At 30.5% G+C, this 27564-nt stretch overlaps 2 protein-coding genes across 2 annotated transcripts; both read left to right on the forward strand.

The window, feature by feature from the left end:
* Nucleotides 1-5650: 5650 nt before the first annotated feature.
* On the forward strand, nt 5651-11564 carry LOC123302979 (protein D3-like). The gene is made up of 2 exons (XM_044886074.1): nt 5651-5812; nt 10986-11564. The coding sequence occupies exons 1-2, from the start codon at nt 5651-5653 to the stop codon at nt 11466-11468; spliced, it is 645 nt and encodes a 214-aa protein (XP_044742009.1). The 3' UTR covers nt 11469-11564.
* Nucleotides 11565-18385: 6821 nt separating this feature from the next.
* Nucleotides 18386-19072, forward strand: LOC123302980 (zinc finger protein 260-like). Its single transcript, XM_044886075.1, has one exon. The coding sequence runs from the start codon at nt 18386-18388 to the stop codon at nt 19070-19072; it is 687 nt and encodes a 228-aa protein (XP_044742010.1).
* Nucleotides 19073-27564: the final 8492 nt, after the last annotated feature.

Consider the following 27564-nt stretch of genomic DNA (forward strand, 5'->3'; position numbering starts at 1 on the left):
AGATGGATATTTTTTCATTTGATTGAAGGAGCAATAAAATTTCACTTTAAAATTGACTTCGAGAAAGTCAAAAAAAAAAACGAAAATGTGCAAAAATATTTCATCTTGAACTTTTTTTATTTAATTCATAGTTTTTTTTGTAATTTGTAAAAAGCTGATTCAAATCCCCAACTACTCCTCCAAAAAAGGGGTAGTTTACAACATAATGAACAACTGTGGAAAATTTCAAAGATGCATTAATTTTTTTTTTTGTTACCATGATATTCTATTTTCAATAATTGTTTATAAATAAACCTATATAAATAATCTCTATATATTATAAATACCAAAGTAGGCATGTTTGTTTGTTTGCTACGCTTTTACGCTAACACTAGCGAATGGTTTTTAATGAAACTGTACAACAATATAGCTCATACTCCAGAATAACACATGAACTATAATTTATAAAGATATATTTAAAAAAAATAAAAAAATTTAATTTAATTTGAAATTTGACATTACCATAAATTACAGATTTCTGTAAAAATAGTCAATATAAAATATTTCTAGGCCATCTTCTCTGATATACTCAATGAATAATTGCTATTATACATTTAAAAAAATAGAAAACCATACATATATTTTACCTGTGTAAAACAATTCTTACCATTATTTCGAGTGTTATCGAAAAGGGATAAGAGAGAGCAATCTTTATCAATCTTTACTTTTAAACCCAGCGAAGCGGGTGGGTATCACTCTAGTAAATAACTAATTAGCTCGGTCTATAGAGAGAGTCACTCGATTTCGTTGAAACGAAGCCACTTACGAAATATTAGCTTCATACTTATCATCCCAAAAAACAGTTTGGTCTCCTGGACTATTAGAGAAATCACTGTAACGCATAATAATAATTATTAACAATTAATTTGATTTCCTGATAATTTTTTTATAAAAATATCTGAGAACAAAATTTTAATTATTATTTTAAGTCTGATTTCATAGTCTTGTACAACAATTATGTGGTATCTATTTGTTTCCATTGTTGTGATTTTGGGTCAAGTTTTCGCAAATGTAGAAAAAGTATTTACAGAGAATGAAATTGTACCAGATTTAATTGATAAACCACCAAATCAATCTATTGAGGTAATTTTAATGTAATAACTATTAATAACTAGCTTAATACCAACCAGTTTCGCTGGGCTTAAAAGTAAAAACCACCGCTTTATAGCCTCCTCCTCTCTTGATCTTAGTTATCCCCTTTCCATAACACTTGAAGGGATTGTTTTACGCAGCTAAAAGATATGCATAGTTTTCAATTTTTTAAATAGTAAAGTAGTTATAATTCTTGAAAATATTAGAAAAGGTGGCTCTGAATTATTTGACATTTACCATTTTAAATTTTTACAGAAACATTTGATTTATGGTTTAAAATGATGATAGATCTGCCTCATCTATAATCATCATTTTGAACCATAAATTAAAGAAAAAATATAAAATAGTAAATGTCAAACAATTCAGAGCCACCTTTTCTAACATCCTCAAGAATTATAACTACTATTTAAAAAATTGAAAACTATGCATATCTTTTAGCTGCGTAAAACAATCCCTTCAAGTGTTATGGAAAGGGGATAACTAAGATCAAGAGAGGAGGAGGCTATAAAGCGGTGGTTTTTTTTTCTAATAGTCCAATTTCTCTAATAGTCCAGGAGACCAAACTGTTTTTTGGGATGATAAGTATCTTCTTATATTTTTTTTATCCCACGTATATGAAATATACCAAGGTATGATAAGTTTAGGCCCAAGTTTGTAACGGTTAAAAATATTAATGCTATGAACAAAATTTTGGTATAGGTGTTCATAAACTCACCTTATTAGTCCTATTACGGTTGTCCGTCTGTCGACTGTCGCCTGTCGTCTGTCATCGCGATTACTTAAAAACAAAAAAAGATATCAAGCTGAAATTTTATAGCGTGCTGAGGACGTAAAAAGTGAGTTCAGGTTCGTAAATGAGCAACATAGGTCAATTGTAAACATCTTGCAAACCGTTAGAGATAGAACAAAAAATTTTCCTTATAAAGAAATAAACAACTTTTGTTTGAAACATTTTTTCGTAAACATGACTGTTTACCCGTGAGAGCGCATATTATGCACAAATTGTAGTATTATATGGGTATAGCAGTTATATGTGTGTGACATGTATGTATGTGTAATGTTATAAAGTAATCAACACTGTTTATACATGGTATTTCAACAATTAACTCAGTCAATTGTTTGTTTTCACTTGTTTCTTTATAAATTATAGCATGTGTTATTCTGATTCTATATTTGTACAGTTTCATTAAAAACCATTCGCTAGTTTTTGCGTGAAAGCGTAACAAACAAACATCCTTACTTTCACATTTATAATATATAGGGATTCTTAGATCTTCTCTCGTTTTATGAAATATACCTATATATGAAATATATATATATAAAGGTATACTTAGTTTAGTTGTAAGTTTGTAACGCTTAGAGATATTGATGCTACCAAAAAAAATAATGGTATAGGTGTTCATAAAATCACCTATTTAGTACATGTCCGTTTGTCCGTCCGTGATCACGATAACTCAAAAACGAAAAGAAATTCCGAGCTGAAATTTTTATAGGGTGTTCAGGGACGTAAAAAAGTGACTTTGAGTTTGTTAAGCTCACTTGGCATTAGAGTGAAAACAAACAATTGAAAGAGTTAATTGTTGGAATACCTTGTATAGAAAGTTGGTTTTCCAAAATTTCTAAAAGGATTCCGGGAACAATACATTAATTTTTGGCTTCGGTTAAAATTTTTTGAAAACTATAGAATAAGGTAGTTTTTATCATGCTGATCAAAAGTTTTTTGGACTCAACCCTCAAAAATCGTTCCTTTCTGAGCTACAGCTCTTCAAATGTTATGCCTTCATGAGATATTTATTTTTGGTTTCGGTTAAAATTTTTTGAAAACTATGACTTAAGATAGTTTTGATCATGCTGATCAAAAGATCTTGTGGAATCAACCCTCAAAAACCCTTCCCTTCCGAGCCCTTCATGTAAGCATCACTTTCGAAGGGCCGTAGCCAAGGGTTTTTGAGGGTTGAGTCCATAAGAACTTTTGATCAACATGATCAAAACAACCTTAATTCATAGTTTTCAAAAAAATTTAAGTGAAACCAAAAATCAATATCTCATGTAGGCATAACCTTTGAAGGGCTGTCGCTCAGATGGGAAGGGTTTTTGAGGGTTGAGTTCATAAGAACTTTTGATCAGTATGACCAAAACTACCTCAATCCATAATTTTCAAAAAATTTAACTGAAACCACAAATCAATGTATAGTTTCCGGAGTCCTTTTCGAAAGTATTATCTAGAATTTTTTTCCTTTTTCGAGAACGCTTCACAAGAACACTAGTTGAAGCTACCTGCTATCTATTTACAACTGCCTATCTTTTATAGCTTTAGAGAAAATGATAAACACTAAATGTTTCAAACAAAAGTTTTTTATTTTTTTAAAAGGAACATTTTTTACATTTTACAGTGTGGATTACGCAATTGTTTGTTTTTTCACGTCATGTAAATAAAAAAAGATAATCAAACAAACACATACATAATATATGTAACGTATAAATTTAAAATATATACAATAGGTACCTGTATATACATGCTATATAATGTTTCTAAGCTAATTTGTTCCTTCACGGGTAAACAATGATATTGAAAAAATTTTTCAAATAAAAGTTGTTTATTTTTTTATAAGGGACATTTTTTATATTTAAACTTTTGTTCTATCTCTAACGGACCTAATACCTTGGCCTATGTTGATCATTTACGGAATCGACCTCACTTTTTACGTCTCTCAAAAATTCAAAATTTCTCTATCAAAATTTCAGCTTGATATCTCTTATGGTTTTTGAGTTATCGTGTTTACAGGCGGAGGGACGAACAGACGGACAACCGGAAATTAACTAATTAAGTGATTTCATGAACACCTATATCAAAATTTTGTTCGTAGCATCAATATTTTTAAACATTACAAACTTGGGACTAAACTTAGTATACCTTGGTATATTTCATATAAACATGGTATAATAGCACCATATAGCCGCCATAATGAATTTTTAGCCAATGTCACTCGGGATGATGTAAGGGTTTTAACGATACCCCATACCAAAGAATACAGAAATACATACACATAGAATCTACGTGCAATTTGTTGATAAATTATTTCGCATGCTACATCAATGAGTGTGAGAGAGTACATATGTACATATGCAATAAGCAATGTGTATAAGAAAGATACTATTATACGCATGGGCCTAGTTACCGCCGTATCAATGATACAGGGCCCCCGAGCTACAGAGACCCTTACATATGCAAGCAAAAATTAGTAAATGTTATCCACAATGTCACTTAAAGGGCCATTAATTAATTACGTAAGCATAGAAAAACTGAAATCGTCTTCAGCTACACATATTTCAATAAATCAATTTACCGAAAAAAGGCAAGAAAAGTGTATATTTAATTTGAATTGTTTGGCTAGCTCAATTTCTAGGAGGAAGTGATAACTTATAATCAATCAATAAATATTTATTTTAATTTAATGCAAGCAATTTTGTTTCTTTTGTAAGAAATCTTCACCCTTCGAAGTATTTCAAATACATTATCTCACATATATACCATACGTTGAAATTCACATCTTGGCATAGGCATCTTCCCTGGGTATGGCAGAATACATATGTTAAGCAATGCGTGTAAGAAGAGGTCTAATGGGTGTTGTATGTTTCTTGCAAGTGTTGTAGCTTCGGTTCCCTTTAAGTTGTACGATGGTTTTACTGCTGCTGTGTATGCTGTGTACAACTCAACGCGAATCGAAGCTAGATTCAACTTATAATAAACAAACATACCTATAACTCTTCTTTCTCTTACGCATTGTTTAATGTGTATATATGCACTCTCTCACACTTGTGGGAGATGTACTATGCCAAGATGTAAATTAAACAACCAGTAATCAGTATACGCTACTGGACTTCTAGTTGTATCGTATTTGAAGTCATTGAAAAGTGGGAATTTCGTGTTGCATACAATAACTACTGAACTATCTACCGCTGTTCAGAGACTACATGAATAAGTCAGCAAACATATAATAGTATCTTTCTTATACACATTGCTTAAAGTTTATGTTTACGTCTATCCGTCATGGGCGGAGGACGTGGTATAACTTGTGACAAGATGTACCAAATGTGATGATTATTATCATATAGAGTGTATTGAAATGTGCCTCGAAGAGTTACAGAATCCAAAGAAATAAAATCATGGGAATGTTTGAAGTGTGTTAACATAACCTCAAGACCAGAAACCGGAACTAACAAACAATGAAATGACGAAAATAGATACGTACTAATGGAAGTTATTGTAAAGGAAAACAGTTTTTTGAAACAAAAAAATGCGTTATTGAATTACACAAGAGATAAGAGATAAGAAAAACTAGATATGAAAATTTCACTCACCAGAAATATAGAAACAAAACAAAAATAATGTGAACACACCGAAAAATAAACTTTCTTGTTCAGAAGAAACCACTGACAATAATGGTAAACAAAACAAATGATAAACAATTTACTGAAAAACAAAATACACAAATAAAAAAACACACAAAATTTTGTAATGTCAACGACAGCCAGTAGTTTAGGCAACAGCAGTTACATAGATGTACTAGAAGTTGTCGCTACTGAAAAATTTATAGAAAAACCAGAATCTAACATTGTTGTTAAATCATTAAATGGGGATGATTTTGAAATAATACGTAATCGTAAGAAACAATTATTGGTACGGAATCCTTGGATAAAAATACGGATTTTAAAGCAGCAGAAACAAATATCTGGATTTACGTTGGGCGAGTACATACTATTACAAATCTTAAAAGTTGACATGAAATTTTCCCGAACTACTTTTTTTTCTCCAAATGAAGTTATTTGAAAGCAGTCGTTGTATTGTTTTGCTTCCCCGGACCCCTCTACTAACACTTAAACTTTATGGTATGGTAAATTAAAGTTCAAATTGACTTTTAATTATTATTACGAATCTTCTGTATGGGAATATAGAAAGGTGTTGTTTTTAGACTTTTTCAGGCAATTTTTTAAATTTTTCTCTCCGTAAAAACCATTTTCTTACTTCAAGGAATATTATAAAAAAATAATTAGCGAAATCGGTTCAGCTCTCGAGATTTGTGTTTAGCAACACATTCAGCGATTCATTTTTGTAACGCTTAAAAATATTGATGCTATGAAAAAGATTTTGGTATAGGTGTTCATAGAATCATCTAATTAGTCCATTTTCGGTTGTCTGTCCGTTTGTCTGTCAATACGATAACTCAAAAACGCAAATTGATATCAAGCTGAAATTTGTACAGCGTGCTCAGGACAAAAAAAGTGAGGTCGAGTTCGTAAATGGGAAACATTGGTCAAATGGATCTTGGGTCCGTAGGACCTATTTTGTAAACCGTTAAAGATTGAACAAAAGTTTAAATGTAAATGTTCCTTATAAAAAAATAAACAACTTTTGTTTGAAACATTTTTTCGTAAACATCACTGTTTACCCGTGAGAGCGCACATTAGGCGCAACTTATATAGTATGTATTATATGGGAATATCAGTTATATATGTGTGACATGTATGCATGTGTAATGTGACAGTGTAATCAACACAGTATATACATGGTATTTTAACAATTAACTCAGTCAATTGTTGATTTTCACTTGTTATATTATAGATTAGCGAAAGAAATTAAGCAGTCAACTTCAGCAGTATTTAAGAAGAAGTTAAAAGCATTCCTTTTAACGAGGAATTATGACATAGGGCAATTTGTTGATGAGACGACCAAAGTATTAAGTATTATTATCAGTATAATTATTATTGTCATTGTTGTCAAATTAAAGATTTATTTTTATTATAGAGATTTATTTTTGATATTTTTTTTTTTTAAATTTACTATTTAAATTATTGTTGCCTCTATTTTCATTGTTATTGTTTGCAAAATACTATTGTTATTAATTGTTATTATTATTGCCGTCTATGTTTCTCCTATTTACAAAATTTACTTGTTACTGATAATAGTCCAGGAGCTGTGGATCTAAAAAGTTCCCTCATACGTGCATATATTTTTTTTAAAGAAAATAGATAGTTTAAAACTATAGGAATTCGAAACGGTAGGTTTGCGTGGTTTTGCAAAGCCGAAAAAATGTTAAAAAAAATTAATTATTAAAAAAATCGATAAATGTTTGTCTCTCATGTTGTGAAATGGTTTGCCTAAAGTATATTCTACAGAAAATTTCATTATCTTTCAGAAAAAATTTACGCAAACCAATTTTTTTAGCCGGGAGAGTCAGGCAAGCCTTTTAAAGTGTGTGATGAGGGAGGAAATTTCTCCCTCATTACGTAACATGATTTTTTTATTTTTATTTTGTTCCTTGCAGTGTCTACTTTAAGATTATCTTGGTTTGCGGGCTCAGAAACGGCCGGAAAAGTCCAGCAAACCAGCTTAAAGTTCATCTACTCTTAACTCATTTTCAATAAATATAAACTAGAAAAATGTTTCGTTGTAAAATTACTATTGTTTTATGGTGATTTTTATTTTTTATTTTCTATTAAATACTTTTATTTTATAAAATTACTTTTCTATATTTTCTTTTGATATACTTTAGTACGAACTTCATATAGGATATGACGTCTTGTTGTTTTTACGATTTGAAATAATGAAAGGGTAAATATAATTAAAGGAATAATAGGAAATTTTTATTTTGGATGGATTTAATAATTTAATAAAAATAATGTCAGTTTATAAATGCAGAGGATAGAAAAAATACCACAAGTGTCTATACATGTTTGAATGTGTTTATTGTCTATACAAGTTTGTCTATTATGTTTATTGAAAATGAGTTCAGAGTAGATGAACTTTAAGCTGGTTTGCTGGACATTTCCGGCCGTTTCTGAGCCCGCAAACCAAGATAATCTTAAAGTAGACACTGCAAGGAACAAAATAAAAATAAAAAAATCATGTTACGTAATGAGGGAGAAATTTCCTCCCTCATCACACACTTTAAAAGGCTTGCCTGACTCTCCCGGCTAAAAAAATTGGTTTGCGTAAATTTTTTCTGAAAGATAATGAAATTTCTGTAAAATATACTTTAGGCAAACCATTTCACAACATGAGAGACAAACATTTATCGATTTTTTTAATAATTAATTTTTTTAAACATTTTTTCGGCTTTGCAAAACCATGCAAACCTACCGTTTCGAATTCCTATAGTTTTAAACTATCTATTTTCTTTAAAAAAAATATATGCACGGTATGAGGGAACTTTTTAGATCCACAGCTCCTGGACTATAATATTGTCATTATTGTTTTTATTATTATTCTAAATGTTGTTTACAAAATTTGTCTTTCAAGCTGGTCATCATTATTGCGTGCCATGTCTGTTCAACAGACGTTGGGAATCATGGAATTCCACTGCTCCCGATCACAGGCCATGTGAAAAAACTCAACAGCCTTTTGCGGAGAAAGGGGCAATAAAAAATTTACTGCCTTTCTGCCTCTTGATTTGTTACATAATATTTTACCGCTTAGTACTAAATATTCTAAGGACTGCTGTCTTATCACATGACCTACGAATTGGAGTTGCCTTGTTTTCAGAGTCTTTATAAGCTGTCTTTTAGTACCAACTCTATCCAACACCTCCTCGTTTGATATTTTTTCTTTCCAAGAAACATTCAGTACCTATACGTTTCTAAATCCACATTTCAAAGGCAAGTAAGGATGACTCATACCTTCTAGAGATCGTCCATGCTTCACTGCCATACAACAAAACCGGCCAAATATAGCACTTTCCAAACCGTAATTTTGCTTTTACAGTTATTTTTTTTTTTTGAATAATATTTTTATAATTAATGTAACTTTGTTTAGCTAGTAGTATATGGTTTTTAGTAGATACCCTATTAGGGTATTCTACTATTTTTGAAAAAGTACTTCAAAATGTTGATGTACTTTTAAATGTAAAAAATGTTCCTTATAAAAAATTAAACAACTTTTGTTTGAAAAATTTTTTCGTAAACATCGCTGTTTACCCGTGAGAGCGCACATTATACGCAAATTATTATATGGGTATTCAGTTATATGTGTGTGACATGTATGTATGTGGAATGTGATAAAGTAATCAACACTGTTTATACATGGTATTTCAACAATTAACTCAGTCATTTGTTTATTTTCACTTGTTTTTATATTGATTTGGAGCCCCCATTGCTCTAATTGTTGATTTGCTAATAGTAATGAATCGTCCGCATAGCGTAAATTACTGATGTATTGGCCATTAATGTTAACACCCAGTTTTCTATTTAATTCCGAAAGACCATCTCTGTATACATATATGTTAAATAGCATTGCTGACATAACACATCCTTGACGCACCCCACGCTCTATATCGATATAGTTAGTTGATACATTTTCGTTAATTTTTACCGTAGATTGTTGATTCCAATATAGAGCTTGAATGATTCGAATTTCTTTGCTATCTATATTCTTTCAAGCTGGTGCATTTATTTTTTTATTGTTTATTATTAATTACAAATATGTTTTGTCGAATTTGACGCATTCTGTGTACTATGTACGAAATCTTGAGAATTAAGAATATTAATATTCATATAAATATGTACTCTATCGTACTCATTGATGTAGCAGAAGAAATGATTTATCAAACAATTTGTATATAAGTTTTTTTGTCCTCAAAACTTTCTTAGTGAGTCTTCTGAAAGCCATAAGCGTGCACCAGGCCCGTCCACAGGAATTATCCAAGGAGGGGTTCTAACTTTTATCCGCCATGTTAGACCATAAAGTCAATAAAAACAAAAAATTCTTTTTTCGAGTAAGAGAACATTTAATTAAGTCAAACTGTGGTAATCAGCCTCTGTTTTTCTATGAGTTAATTCTGAGAGGTACAGAAAAAACTTTCCCAAAACGAGGAGCATTTAGTAGACATTCGGATGTCACGAGTCATCGTGTAAAATTGAATATTCTAGTTCAAAAAGTCGAGCAAGAGAATTCTCATCAAAATTTTTCATTTTATTGAAAAAGAGACAAACTAAATTTGATAAAACATTGCAATGATTCAAAATTCGATCTATAATCTTCAACTGAATCAGTCTGTATATTCGAGCGTTCAGTCCGTTATGACGCAAACCTTAGCTTCTGAACTTCTACGTCGTATTCATCGCAGATATCGTTCAGCGTTTAAAAAATTTTCCTGAAATAGTCTCCAGCATTTCTACTTCTTTTAATCAAAATATGTTTCGCAGCATCAGCTAGTTCGCTAGCCTTGCCAAGATCCAAGTTTTCGGTTTGAACTTCTCAACTAACAAAATCAAATAATGTACGGAGTTCAAAATATGCATGGATATCTAATTCGTCAGTGGAAATGCGCCTCATAAATGGGTGCATTTATTACGACTACATTGTTAGTTCAAATTTTATGTTGAAACATTTTCTATGGGAGGGATTTTGGGGCCAAACTCCTTCCCTTGCACACGGGCCTGGCGTGCACTAAATTATTTATTTATTTCTACAATATTTCATTTTGAAATATCGTTTCAAAAAAACAATCTCGACAAATGTACTATTTTTGCTTATTACTCATTAGAAAAACTAAGTTTGAAATAAATTTTGAGGACAAAAAACCTTTATATGTGAGATTCTATTTTTAAATCTGTATTCTTTGTCCATACCATGGTGGTACCATGGTACATTCATACATGGAACTTTAACACGTGTACACTTCTTTTTTGACTGATCAATCGTGTAAAAGGAGTCGTTTTTCGTATTAAAAATAATATTTGAAAACATTTTGTCCACTTGACATAAGTATAAAAATGGCGAAGAATCTTACCCACATATAGAGAGATCTAGATTTGACTATTTGTGAAGCTAACTTGCACATTTCTATTTTGTCTAGATAATATACCCCAGTGGTATTATAGTGGAACCAGGAAATCATCTAACTCCAACACAAGTATTAAAAACACCACGAGTTAAATTTAATGGAGATCGAAACAAGTACTATTTATTAGTGATGACAGATCCAGATGCTCCAAGCCGTGCTCAACCAACGTTACGTGAGTTCGTTCATTGGCTGGTTGGAAATATACCTGGAGATAACGTATGTAGTGGTGAAACCATTATAGAATACGTTCCATCAGCTCCACCACAAAATTCTGGTGATCATCGATATACATTTTTAATTTACGAACAACCAGGTCAGATTGAATTCGACGAGCCTCGTATATCAAACACTTCAATATCAGGCCGTCCAAATTTTTCAATACGTAATTTTGCTAATAAATATGGTTTTGGTGAACCAATTTTTGGTAATTTTTATCAATGTCAATATGATGATTCTGTTCCAATGATTTATTCAATGTTGGGAGTTGTACTTTAGATCATATATGTTATATAAGTGTCTCTGGTTAATATTTTGATTATCAAACCTGGCGGATTTACCATATCTCAATCACCACTTAATGTTGTGATTCATTTTTCTTTGTAACACCTTCACTTCTACTAAACAGGGTTTTGGTAGGATTTTTCAAAACATCCTCATAAATGAAATCTAAAAAGTTCTCATCGATTCGATATGTGAAAAAAAATGTACGGGGGTCTATCGTCAAAAAAAAAAAAAACGGATTTTTTCGTTTTTCAGCAAAACAGTAAGTTTTATCATAAATTTGGCTCAGACAAACATTGTAGATCAGATAATTAAATATAAAAAATGTCCTGATATTTTTTTCCCTAAGAGCCGCCGTTTCGGAGATATTACGATTCAAAAAGTTGAAAGAGGTGTAATCGTCATAACATGTGCAAGTTTCCACACCACCTTTGTGGTAATGCATTTAGCGTGAACTGATAGTCATCGCTATTTTCAATGTAAGTGAATATTTCCTCCATTCCAGATTCGTAGTTTCATCTTGAGGAGGACCGACTTTAACCCCGTGTCCCTTCTTTTCTCATACTCTTCATTCAATTCCTTGCCGCAAAATAAAATAGTTTTTTACAACAAAAAGCTGATTCACTTACACGTGCTTTAGTACGAAGAGAACTTACTGTAGATGTGCTGGCTTCTTATTCTTCACGTTGTCGTTTAATAGCTGCAGCAATATAACACTTTCGAGTGTAATTTCTTACGATACTCCACATGTATGATCACAAATTTCTACCCTTTAAGATATTCTAAAAATTCATCAGTTCTTTCAGTACTTGCATTGATTAATGTCTTCATACCACGTTCAACGGTGACAATTTCATGTAAGTTTCTGAGGAAATCACGTTAAAAAAACGCGCTAAGTACACTTGAGGTTGTGTAGTTACAAAATACTACCTCAAGTGAACTTGCGCGCGTTTTTGTTAGAATATTGTTTTATTTGTGCTAAATTTTTAACTGAAGGTGAAATTTTTACTGTTGAACGTGGTATGAAGACACTAATCACTGCAAATACTGAAAGAGTATTTGCTGAAGAGAGACCATGAGGTGGCGTGGAAACGTGTGCATAATATGACGATGGCTCTTTCAACTTTTTGAATCGCAAAAAGTATTGGGAAATTTTTTTATTTAATTATCTGATCTACAATTTTTGCCTGGGCTAATATTATGATAAAACTTACCGTTTTTCTGAGAAACGCAAAAACCCCATTGTCGTCGATTTCATTTATGATGGTGTCTTGAACAATTCTACCAAAATTCAGCCGAGTGCGAATTTTTGTATCTTCGAATGTTTAAATTGACCGGGTCATAACCCTTCAGAACAATTGCGTCTCAATCATTTTGGAGAGGTGGTTCTCACTCTGTTGCTAATGCCAGTTAGTATATTTTCAAAGGTTCTCTCTATTTAAAATGTATTAAGAACATTGTCCCTTTTATTAATGTTCAGATTAGTTCCCAAGACTGCTACACAGCAACGCTACCAGTGATGGTGAAAGAAAAATGCATACTTATATTCTACTTTTATTTCGAAATAAAACCATTAGGAAAAATGGAAAGATATTGTTTTATATATACGCATACATAACTATCCTCTACCCTCTCACATTGATGAACTTGTATCTATTTCATTACTAGAGTGATACCCACCTGCTTCGCTGGGTTTAAAAGTAAAGATTGATAAAGGTTGCTCCCTCTTATCCCTTTTCTATAATACTCGAAATAATGGTGGGGATTGTTTTACACAGGTAAAATATATTATTTTTTTAAATGTATAATAGTAATTATTCATTGACTATATATGAGAAGATGGCCTTGAAACATTTTATATTTTCTATTTTTATAGAAATCTGTAATTTATGGTAATTTCAAAAGTCAAATTAAATTAAATTTTTGTATTTTTTTTATATTTTTTTTTATTATATCTTTATAACTTATAGCCCATGTGTTATTCTAATATATCAGGTATATTTCTGTACAGTTTCATTAAAAACCATTCGCTAGTTTAAGCGTGAAAGCTTAACAAACAAACAAACATGCTTACTTTCGCATTTATAATATATAGAGATTGTTAAAAAATCAGTCAGTCATAGTTGAATCATATACTTATAAACTACAGTTTTATAAAATGTAATTTTATTCAAATGAAATATTGTGTAGTAAAAATTATATTAGAAAGTATACAAATGGGATTTAACTTCCGTTTCTCCATCCACATCTTTATTTTTATACCATGTATATATGAAATATACATAGTATTATAAGTTTAGTCCCAAGTTTGTAACGCCTAAAAATATTGATGCTACAAAAAAAAAATTGGTATAGGTGTTCATAAAATCACCTAATTAATCCATTTCCGGTTGTCCGTCCGTCCGTCCGTCTGTGGTCACGATTACTCAAAAACGAAAAGAGATATCAAGTTGAAATTTTCACAGCGTGCTTAGGACGTAAAAAGTGAGGTCAAGTTCGTAAATGAGCAATATGGGTCAATTGGGTCATGGGTCCGTAGTACCCATCTTGTAAACCGTTAGAGATAGAATGAAAGTTTAAATGTAAAAAATGTTCCTTATCAAAAATTAAACAACTTTAGTTTGAAACATTTTTTCGTAAACATCACTGTTTACCCGTGAGGGCGACAATTAGTTCGGAAATTTTATAATATGTGCTATACTTGATTATCAGTTATGTATGTGTCACATGTTGGTATATGTAATGTGATAAAGAAATCAACACTGACTATACATGGTATTTCAACAATTAACTCAGTCAATTGTTTGTTTTCACTTGTTAATCTTTATTTATTTGTTAAACTACTTCGTATATACAATTAATTTTATGATGTGGGTAGAGTCGTTTACTTCGTTTTTATCCAAGCTACGACAGTGTGATCAATTTACCGCGGCATTAACTGTTTTTTTTCACACTACCGTTGCCTGGATTCGAACCTGCAACATCTCAGCTAGTAGTCAAAGCAAGTTAAGACGCCTTAACAAGCTCGGCTGCTATAGCCGGTTTCATTTAGTTTAGTCAAAGAATACAGAATACCTAATAGAACATCATTTGTATATACGTATCCGAACTCACCATTTTGGTAGTTTGAACTACTCCTCCAAAGGGTTTAGGCATTACATATTTATAAGGACTAGATATGCATTGATTTGTTATATTCATCGATAGATGGCTCTACGGGCATAATAGATATTTTATAATAAAAACAAGTGAAAACAAACAATTGGCTGAGTTAATTGTTGAAATACCATGCATAGTCAGTGTTGATTTCTTTATCACATTACACTACAAACATGTGACACATACATAACTGATAATCAAGTATAGTACATATTATAAAATTTCCGCCTAATTGGCGCCCTCAGGGTTAAACAGTGATGTTTACGAAAAAATGTTTCAAACAAAAGTTGTTTAATTTTTGATAAAGAACATTTTTTACATTTAAACATTTGTTCTATCTCTAACGGTTTACCCAATTGACCTATGATGCTCATTTACAAACTTTTTACGTCCTGAGTATGCTGTAAAAATTTCAGCTCGATATCTTTTTTCGTTTTTGAGTTATCGTGTCCACAGACGGACGGACGGACGGACAACCGAAAATGGACTAATTAGGTGATTTTATGAACACCTATGACAAAATTTTTTTCCTAGCATCATTATTTTTAAGCGTTACAAACTTGGGACTAAACTTAATATACTATATATATTTCATATATACATGGTATAATACATGTTATGCGTATAGAGAGTCTATAATATAATAAACATAACAAACCAATGCATATCTATTCGCTATACATATGTAACGCTTAAACCCTTTGGAGGAGTAGTTCAAACTACCAAAATGATGAGTTCGGATATGTATTTTCAAATGATGTTCTATTAAATATTCAGTATTCTTTGGTTTGGTTGTAATCTTCAGAAATCAACTGAGAAAATCGTTACGAAGTTTGAGAAATTTTACATAGATCTCCATAAACATAGTGAAATGAAATGCACGTTCCCGAGATTTTTTTCTTCGAACTCTCACAATATAGTCACGGTTGTCCTGAAATTCGACTCATACTTTTTTAGATGTAACAGCAATTTGTACTGTTACTATTTCGTATTCGTATTAATTTATTAATTAAAACGCAAATAGAAATCACTTTTAATGATTATTTTATTTTTGTTTAATAAAAAATACAATAAATGTAATAAATAAAAATACAACATACAAAATATAAATTTAATAAAAAAAACATCAAAATTTGACTCTTTTGAATACAAATATTGTTATTTTTTATATGCGGTGAGCATACACCAATTACATGCTGGTCCGTTCGTTGTCTAATTCTGTCGTATGAAGTATCTATTCGTGTCGTATGTATTGAGTGCATTCGTATCGTATGTATTCGTATCGTATATATTCGTGTTGTATGTATTCGTCAGTAAGTAGAGACATCTACCTCAACATTTAGCATTCTAAAGCCTGGTGGTCATTACAGGTTATTACAGATGACACTACACTTTCCTCAATTCCTTAAGAATATTTTTCCTTTTGGATAATGTCTATCGGAGAGTTGTTTTTTTTATACAAAATGCATGAAAAAGTGTATTTTTTAAAATGCTATGTGTAATTTTTTGTTAAAATTTGTATAAAATCATGCAATTTTTGCCATTTTTTTCATAAAGAAAATATCATTTTCTACAATAAGTTCAGTTTCATTATTCTTTAAAAAATTTTATTATCTGTTATAACCCGAGCAGCTGATATATTTTGGAAATAACTTAATATATTGTTTCAAATTACTAAATAACTTATTAATTGCTAAACAATAAATAAAAAGTACTAAATAACTGATTAAAAGCAACTAATAAGGCTTATTCACAATTTATTATTTTAAATGCAAGAATAATTAATTTTTTATTTGAACAAATATCATTATTATCAATTAAAATTAAAATTATTTATTAATTTAATGAAAATAAATAGAATTTAATCCAAAATTATAACTTGTTTTATTTATTTTTTCTTCTAATACCGCCATTGTCTCATCATATGTTGCTCTGTCTAGTGTCTAATAATGTAACTAAATCTGTTTCACTAAGAGACACATAGTTTTATCAAAAAAATATGATACATAGAGAACGCGAGGGATCTGCTAGCCTAAAAGTGGATGCGATATGATGAATGAGAGAGAAGACTGTCGGTGAGTTCCCCTATGTTCTTGTCATAATCATATGTACATATATGCTTATTATGTAAGTATATGTATTAGACAAGGACACACGGGAACTTACGGTCTTCTCTCTCGCGTCGTATATCGCATCCACTTACAGACAAGCGTTTTCTATCTTCATATCTCTATGGTTTTATCAACAGTTAACTCTTTAAATGACTTGTACATATTATTCGATTTTAACGATAAGATGTCAGCGCTACAGCGCCAAAAGACTAGAGATGCCTACTTCATTATACATCTTAAAGTGCTGTACCATATTTGCTCCCGAATCTTTTATAATTCCGATAGTTTTTCTACTTTTTTATACAAACTTTGTAGTTTGTTTGTGATATGCATTTTTCACATATAATTTATTTTCATACAAATTTTTTTTTCCGGTGTTCCGTCCGTCCGTCCGTCCGTCTGTCAACTGGATAACTCAAAAACGAAAAAAGATATCAAGCTGAAATTGTTACAGCGTACTCAGGACGGAAAAAGTGAGGTCGAGTTCGTAAATGAGCAACATAGGTCAATTGGGTCCTTATAGAAAAATAACCAACTTTTGTTGAAACATTTTTCGTAAACATCACTATTCATCCGTGAGGGCGCAAATTAGGCGTAAATTGTATAATATTTATTATACGGGAATATCAGTTATATTGTGTGACATGTATGTATGTGTAATGTGATAGAGTTATCAACACTATCTATGCATGGTATTTCAACAATTAACTCAGCCAATTGTTTGTTTTCACTTGTTAGTTTCAATTTTATAGTTGTGAGTGAAATTTTTACTTCCTGGCTACAATTTGGAAATTTATGAAAAATTAAGTCACGATCTACTTTTTTAACCGACATATTGACCCAAATTAAAATAATAACAATTGCTTTATATAATTCTATAGCAAAATTAGTGTTGTAAAAATTGTTACATTAACCTTTTTTATATGTGTATTCGTTGTGTGCGTAGTCATGGTAGGGACAATAAAATCGATGCCAGCGCTTCCAGTGAAAAATTTTGGAGTTAAAGGGGGCTGTTATGACTAATTTGCATATCTTTACATGTTAATATTATAGAAAATGTCAAATTAAAATTATTTAAAAATACTAATTAATTAAACTTAATGCATTAAAAATTGTGAAAATAAGAAATCAAATTCACAAATATTATTTTTCAAATGTAAATTATCATAATTATTTATTTAAATTTGTTAGACAATATTATTAAATTTTCAATGTAAGTCAATAATGCAATCCATACAATTATATATGCATCCATACAATTCTATAATTAAAGTAGTGTATCGAGTCATGGAAACGAAACTCGCGCACGGTGCCAATAGGTTACAAGATTTTAAACAAACATTTCTATTAAATATTATGTATGAAGTATGTATGTATGTGCGTTGCAAACTATAGTTATCTTTTCTATCGATAGATAGAGTCTTAGTATTAAATTCCAAATAACTGTGGTCGTCAGACATGTGGCATGCGCGCTGTTACTAGAAGTAAGTAGATGGCGTTGGCATAACCACGAACTATTTCCGTTAATCATTATTTTCAATACATATGTTAACGTAGTAACTGTATAATACATTACATTACTGTATTACATTGTTAAAAGCCTCAATTGATAAGTTTTATTAAATTAAGTAATAAAATAAAATGGCAAATCATTCATTTGTTGATACAAACAATCATTTTCATATCAATAAAGAAAATATTAAACTTCAAGAGGAAGAATTATCTACAGAATTAATTATTAAAAATGAAACAATTGGTGAAAATACTGCAATGGAGGTTGGGGAAATGAAAAATGAAAAACCAGAAGATGACAGTAATGATTTTGATAGTGTTGTGAGTGTAAAACAAGAACCTGTTAGTGAAAATGATGAACAATTGTACACAATTAATTATGAAAATATTAAACTTGAAAAAGAACTAAATACAGAACTGATTATTAAAGATGAAATACTAGATGAAAACTCTATTTTAGAACCACATGAGGTTCATACTGGAAGAAAAAATCAATCATTTTTGTGTGGCATTTGTGATAAAACATTTACCCAGAAACGTTATTTAGTTCAACATAAACGTATTCACACCGAGGACAAACCATTTGAATGTGGAATTTGTAATAAAAGATTTAGCCTTCAAAGGTATTTAGTTCGACATAATCGAGAAAAACTATTTCCATGTGATATTTGTAATAAACAATTTGTCAATAAATATAGTCTAGTTAGACATCAACGAATTCACACGGGAGAAAAACCATTTATATGTGATATTTGTAATAAAAGATTTACACAGAAAGGTACTTTAATTTCACATAAACGTACTCACAATCGATAAAAAAGCTGAAACAAATTTGTAAGAAATTAAAATCACCATTATTTGATGTTGATGATATAAGAGAAGTAATTTATTTTGATATAAACGAGTTTGTATAAAAATTGAAAAAATGATAAGGACCTCCACACAAGGACGCAACTTAAGATTCGGATGATGACAAAAAAAAATTTTCTCCGCATTATTGATAAGATTTGAAAAGTGTAATCGTATGGGATACATTTTCAATTTATAAATATCATACTAGAATATAACATAATTAATAAAATTTTTTTATATGTTACACTTTAGTTTTTGCATTTTTTTAGGAAATTTTAATTATAATCGTTATTTTTATAATTGTTCATAAATATTGCAAAATTATCTGCTTTAATTTTGTGAATTCTACTTAATGCGTCAGCAGGATTGCACTTTCCAGATTTATGTACGATTTCATAATCGTATTCTTCTAATTTGAGTCTAAATTTAACTAATCGCGATCCAGGGTCTTTAACAGAAAACAAGTAAATCAGAGATCTACAATCGGTAACGACAATAAAATGTCGACCTAACAAATGACATCGAAAATATTTAACCGCCCATACTATCGCTAAAAGTTCCTTTTCAATAGAACTATAATTTAATTCAGCTTTATTAAGTGTCCTACTCGCGTAAGCTACAGGTAAATCAAGATTCTTTTTATAATCACCTTGAGATAATATCGCTCCTATGGAATACGAACTCGCATCGCAAGTTAATATAAATTTTTCATTAAAATTTGGATACTGTCATATCGGAGCTGTTATTAACGAATTTTTCAATTTTTCAAAAGAATCCTCTTCTATATTGGACCATTTAAATTTGTTATTTTCCTTTAACAATTCTGTCAAAGGTTTTGCTAAAGCACTAAAATTGTTTACGAATTTTCGATAGTATCCAGCTAGTCCCAAAAACGATTTTATTTCTATTTTAGTGGTAGGACGGGGAAAATTCTTTACAGCGCTAATTTTACCACTGTCCGCTTTCAAACCATTTTCCGTTATCGTATGACCCAAAAAATTTACTTCTTTTCGCAAGAACTCACATTTATCGGACTGTATTTTTAGATTGTATTCTTTCAATCTGTCTAAAACATCAATTAGTCGCTTATTATGATTTTCTAATGAATCGCCGAAAACTACAATGTCGTCTAAAACTACAAATTGGATAGGTAAGTAATAAAAAGCCTAACAGGCTCAGATTCAGCCTTCAAAACAGGTGATGGGCACGGCACAGCCACCCGAAAATCGGCCAAATGGGAGTCGAAGCATGCACTCGCTCATGATCAATATATTGCAATTCCTACAAAGGAGATGTTTACAAGATATATGGCGCCCTGACCAAGATATTGTACAGTGTGTTTGCCTTCGTGGACGTAACCGTGGAGCGGTCACTAGTAAATGAATAAACCTGTAAGATGTTAGTTTGCTCGCCCACAAAAATTACAAAAGTAAATGTTTGCACATCACAATGTCGTCGTATTATTACTTCTATTATTTGGAATTTTTTGAGTTAAATTTGGGTATTTTATTAATGAAAAATAAGTGTTTTGTTACGGATTCGGAGATTTTTTTTTTTTTTTTTTGGTTAAATTTGGGTATGAATGCACTAATCGTCAAGTATATTTTCGGCAACTGTTCAGCGTAAGTGAAGTATACATACTAGATAACCATAGTAAAAAAACTGACCGACACAACTAAAGTGTAACCAAATTATAACGGTAAATATACGGCATTGCGTAAATGCCGAATAATTACGGTATTATTACGGACCTCTAGGCCCTAGAAACCTCTAGGCCCATTCGAAAGCAATTTTTTGAATCGAATTCAAACAATTTTATACAAAATAAGTGAAAACAAACAATTGACTGAGTTAATTTTTGAAATACCATGTATAGACAGTGTTGATTACGCAATCGTTTGTATTTTTACGTCATATAAGTAAAGAAATATGGCCACTCTTACATAGCCACATACACATAACTTATATTAACATATAATACATGCTACATAATTTGCGCCTAATTTTCTCCCTCACGGGTAAACGGTAATGTTTACGAAAAAGTGTTTCAAACAAAAGATGTTAATTTTTTTATAAGGAACATTTATACTTTAACTTTTGTCCTATCTCTAACGGTTTACAAGATGAGTCTTACGGACCTAACATCCAATTGATCTATGTTGCTCATTTACGAACTCGACCTCACTTTCCTGAGCACGCTATAAAATTTCAATTGGATATTTTTTTATTTTTGAGTTATCGTGTTAACAGACAACCGAAAATGGACTAATTAAGTGATTTTATAAACACTATACCAAAATTTTGTTCGTCGCATTAAGCGTTACAAACTTGGGACTAAACTTGTATACCTATTATATACCAATATATAATAGTCAAATAAAGAAATATTTCTTGATATTTATGTCATAATTAATTTTGAGATTTTGCCTTGAATTCTCTGATGAAAAATACAAAAATAAAATTCAGTAACAAGTGTGAATCATCCAAAAATTTCGACAATTGTTATTGTGACAATCCTGAAATAGAATTTTTTGGATGAAATTAAATTAATTAAATTAATTAATATGTATTAGAAAAAGACCTTTTCATCATGTCACTTGCGCAAGTGCAGAGTTTATTTTTTCGTACTGACAGCAATAAGTAGGACTAAGATAGAAGATATTTGTTATGCATTTTATCACATTGGTCATAAATCATTTAGTACGAAACAAATGTGAATCTTGATTTTAAAATGAAAAGCCCTATTAAAGGGTCACTTTCAATTGATTGAAAACAAAAGACAGTCTAATGCACCGTGCAAAGTACGCAACGCCCGAGAACAAGAGTACGCCCAGATAGGCGCCTTTTTCCTGCCAGCCTCTACACTCGAGTTTCGCGTCTTTGTTATATGGGTTCATGACTACATAAGTATCTCGAAGGATATAAAATGAAATTAATCAAAAATTAAAAAAAAAACAAATTTTATTTTCTAAAATAAATCATTAATAAACATTTAAGGATTATTCCTACATAACAAACAAAAAATCTATTCTCGATACATTTTAAGTGAACAATCTTTTATAAACAATATATTATAAATACTTATTCTAAAGAAAATTGTTATATTCCTCTTAATAAATCCTCTTAATCTTAATTGTTAATCCGGCACCCCTTGTAATCCGACTTAACTGTAACGGTATTTACAATGAATATTTATTATAAATTAATTAATTCTTTGTTGGTGACATTAGAAAACGATAAAAATCTTATCATTTTGATGTGTAATTTATTGGATTACAAGGTATTTTTTTCAGTTGCACACTTCAGGGGACTTTGGGCAATACTCTATAGTACAAAAAATTCGATAATTCGAAACCACCTTGCAAAACGTTTGTCGGATTACCGCGTGTCCACTGTATTTAAAATTAATTTAATATAGTACCACATATGTCCCTCTAGGGATTCAAAGTGAAATACAGTCAAACCTGGATAAGCGAGAGTTCAAGGGAGCACAATCTCATTCTCGCTTATAGAGGTTTCTCACTAACCCGAGTTTCTCGCTAATGCAGGTACATGAGTAGCGTTTCTCTCTTATAGAGGTACTAAGCAATAACAAGTCGAAACAAGTACGAATATAGTAAATCTACTCATGTAGTAACTCCTAAATAATATAAATCAATAAAGCTCGACTGTCGCTTATAGAGGTATAGATAAGTAGCAGTCTCACTTACGGAGGTCCATGAGGGAAAAACGACTCTCTCTTACAGAGGTTTCTGTTGCTCGCTAATAGAGGTTTTGGGAGCTTAAAATGGCGGATCCTGACTATAACTCTCACTTATAGAGTTTTCTCACTTATTCAGTTCTCACTTACCCAGGCTTGACTGTAATTCAAAAATAAGAAATTTTTATTTTATATAACAAATCATAAATAAAGTTTTCAGGATTATATTTACAACACAAAAACAAATTCGATTCTCGATATGTTGTAAATGAATAATAATACTTAAAATAAATAAATACTTAAAACTATTAGACTAATAAATATGTACTATATAAACTAACTAAAACGTTCACGGGTTTTTATTGCAGGAATGAGATATTAAAGAAAAGCAAACCGCGAAGTGCAATTAAATGAGAGAGTGGAAATTGATGATAAGGGTGAAAATCTACTGATTTGAAAGACAAGTCTTACTCTTACTTTTTTTTGTTAACTAAATTTTCATAAAATCTCTGATTAATTCTAAAATAGTCTTCTAGGAGAACTCAGAGTATTTCTTCCGGAAGAGTCTCAATTTATTACCATTTTCTGTCATTAAATGATTTATTAATAATTTATTTGATATTTTCAGACTTTTTTCGGATAGGGAATATTGTGCTTGTCAACAGCTGGAGATATTGTGCTTCTTCCATATTCCTTTTACCATAAACATAAAATACCTTTTTTCCATTGGGTGAAACAATAATTTTTAGAATAAAATGCGAACGAGGTATAAAATGCGAAAAAAAGTCTGGTTGAAATGGCTATATCTTAATTTTTCTATCTCAATTTTTCATTTTCCACCTTCTCAATTAATAGCACTTCGCGGTTTTTTCTTCTTTAAAAAAACCCTCGAACGTCTTGGTTCTTTATTGTCCTCCTATCGATATTCATCTCGGGATGGCTTAATCGTTTTTAGCGATATTTGATTAAGTTGGGTGCGTTCAACTGTAAAATATTGAACTGATACATTTTGTGTATCGATTGGTAATTTTATGTAATTATTTGGCGTTAATACATTGTCGGAAATAATTGTTATATGTTTTGATGCATCGTTCAATTTGATTTTATCAGACTGTTTTTTGATACTAGCTAGGGGTATTGTTGAAGCAGGCTGTGCTTGAATTTCTTTTTGTTTACTGTTGGGAGGTAACAGAATTTCTGAAAATTTTGATTCAACTTCAGTTTCTTCTGGAGGTGACAGTTGATTTTCATTACATTCGCAAAAATGTTCAAAATCGTTTAATAAATCGTTAAAAATATCACTTGTTTTAAACATGTTTTCATTAATTTCTGCTGCATCTTCAGCAGATATTAATGGACACTCTAGTTTAGTTTCACTAACTAGCATCGGCATAGATGTTTCTTTGTAATTATTTGGTGCGCTATCCATATCAGGTTTAGGATCATCGTCTTCATCGTCATCAGATTCAACATCAGAACCCAGTTCCTCATATGATCAATTTACAAACGTCCATTCATATATTTCAGGGTACGCGCACTTTTTAAACTCTGGACATAGGTAAACGGCTTCGGTCATGTTTATTTGATATAATTTTAACTGGGTTTGCGCACCAATTGCATGGCATGCACCGCAATATACAATTTTCTGAAACTAAAATAATAGCTTCATTTTATTTGGTTATTAATTTCTGAGAATCGCGACTATTTCAAAATATTTTTTTTTGTGCATCTTATGACTTTCCAGAACTGTGAGGTGGAAACTCTAATAGAGATTTAGTTGGATAAAATTACGACTTTGGTATGGATTAAAAGTTCGGGCAGCAAAACTTTGCAGTTTTTTTCACATCAAATTAAACATTTTTTTACTTTCTCGGAGTGGTGTAACATGTCCAACCAACAAAATGGTGTCAAAATAGGCATTCTTTTCAGAAATTTTATCATTTTTATTTTATATTTGACATCGGATATCCAAATTTGGTAGGTTTGAAGTAATTGTTAAAAACTACACTTCATATATTATTGGTACATATATATATACATATGGCAAAACAGTTCATTTTACTGTAACCTGAAAAATATTTGTCCAATTTTAATGAAACTAATACCAAAAGTAGGTTTGAATACTTACAATTTCCATGGCCGATGTTATGCTATTTTGTCCTACGGGGCTAATTTTTATACGGGGAAATCGTTACAACTCGCACAAATTAGATGTAATCTGCATTTCGGTCAAACTTTTTCATATTTTGGCAAATGATAGTTTAAGGTAGTACCTACACGAAAGTGATATTCCAAGAATTTCTCAAAACTCAGAATATAAAATATTTAATTCATAATACACTTGCTGTTAAAATTAGAAGATGATTTACCATGCCATACATGAGATATTAGCAATTAAAAGTGACGCAATTTGTACGTGTACATGGGAGAAGTGTATAAAAATACACAAATTTACAAATATTATATTTATTTACCAATGAATGACGTCCACCATCTCTATGAAAAACTAATATAATGTAGAATACTATATTTAGAAAATATATAAATAAAAATAAAAATTATTTACCATATAGTTTCGATAAAAAACTTAAATAAATAACTCGTTTTAGCGATGATTTTTGTGGAAAAGATATGAAGACTAATGTTAAAGGCATATGTCATAGTGTGTGTGCTTATATGTATACTAGAAACAGTAGTGAGGAACTACAGTCTTTTGAAAATAATATATGGTATATGTATAATAGTCATAGCACAGTTAATGCACTGAATGATAGTATTAGTCCAAAACTTTTTGACTGGACGGTCGCGGAGGAACTACCTTAAGCCATTTTAAAGAAAAGTTCCCATCTTCACAAGTCATGAAAATGACTAGATTTCATGTTGTCACTTATTTGTATAATATATACCTATGTATGTATAGGCAAATCCATATACAGATATGTATAATTATTACATGCATACGTGTGTTACATAATTCAAAGAAGAAGCAGTGTTAATTGTTTAGTGGATCAATAATATGAATTGTTAAGATCAATATTTTCAGCTGCATATATACGTACATGATTTTTGACAGTTAAATTACAATAATTTTGTTTATATAAATGAGTAGGTACATTTTCCAATTTTAATTTGGAGATTTATTATTTTAACTTGAAATCCTGTCATTTTCATGACTTGTGACCAAGGAAACTTTAATTCAGAATGACTTAAACTATCATTCCCGAAAATTTGAAACAGTTTGACCGAAATGCAGATTACATACAATTTGTGCGAGATCCTTTATAATTTTTTGGAAATAATAGTTCGCTGGGTAAATTGACAGGCAGTTCTTAGCATTGGCTTCAGAAAATTATCCTAAAAAAAGTTTATATGGTTTAGCGGAACTTTTTGTTTTAATCCCCCCGCCATTGGGGAGAAGAGGGTTAAAGCAATAAACATCTTTTAAAAGATTTAAAAAAAATCAAAGTAGTTTAAATATTAAAGTAACCCAAAACTTAATATATTTTTATTAATAAACTCCTATATGCAAATTATGAAATTGATGACGTCATGAATCACCGTCATTTTTGTACTGCATGCACTATCGTTTTAGTTTTTAGAGATGAGGTACTCTCAGTCAGGGTTGCCAGATTGGGCGATTAATCGCGAATTGGGCGATTTTTTTCATGGATTTTTTCCTTTTTTTGAGTTTGGGCGACAAGTCGCAAATTAGGCGCTTTTCATTCCTCAGGTGAAACCTAAAAAAATGTATTTAATACATAAAAATTCTGCATGAAAATCTGCTGTACTCTGTATTTTTTAGTGTGAAAAGTAATAAATTTCACTTATTTAAATAAAGATATTTATCAAATTCATATTCTTGAGTTTTCCATTGACTCTGAAATTATTATATTATAAAAGAGTATACAAAAATTTATTTTAGTTCGTTTCAGCATTTTTATTTAGAAAAAATCAATTTCTTTTGCGACTTTTGCGAATATTTTGCGACTTTCGATCACAGATGGGGCGGGGCGACTTGAATGAAAACTTTCTGGCAACCCTGCTCTCAGTGCTTTGGTGACAAATTCAAATAGAGCTAGTTTTATAATATTTCGCTTCAATTATTAATATAAATAAATGATTCATCATAATTATAAAATGTTAAGTAAAATTATTTTATTAATAAAAATTTTAGGCATTGCATTCATGTTAAATGAAAATATAACTAAATAAAAATTGATATATTTTTATTATAAGTAAAAAAAATTAATTTTTTTAACTAATCTTGAATATATTATAAATATTTATAAAATATTTAATTATAGTAATATTCAAATAATAATTTATTTCGTTGAACAGAAAACTTTTTAATGAAAATTATTTTCGTTTGACAAGGGTGTCAAAAAACGAGGTAACATTAGTTATTGAAAATGTGAATAAATTTAGCTACTGATGATGATTCCGTTGAAATCGAAATATCGATATCAAGCGACATGTAAGTCTGTTATATGTTTTTTAATTGTATTTTTAAATAAAATTTTTTAATATACAATTTTATTTCGGATATCGTGGTATTTATTTCAATAACTATGTCTCAACTCGAAGTTAACAAAAAATCATCCTGATAAGGGTAACATTATACTGGAATGCGTTCCGTTTTAACCAGTAATCACTATAGGTGACTAAAAATGAACGGCTTCGTAGTATACTGAATAAATGTCATATCTTACAGTGGTCTCAGTGCATATCGGAACATACCCTTAATTTGAATATCTCA

The sequence above is a fragment of the Chrysoperla carnea genome, chromosome X (assembly GCF_905475395.1).
Source record: "Chrysoperla carnea chromosome X, inChrCarn1.1, whole genome shotgun sequence".
NCBI classification, from domain to species: Eukaryota; Metazoa; Arthropoda; class Insecta; order Neuroptera; family Chrysopidae; genus Chrysoperla; species Chrysoperla carnea.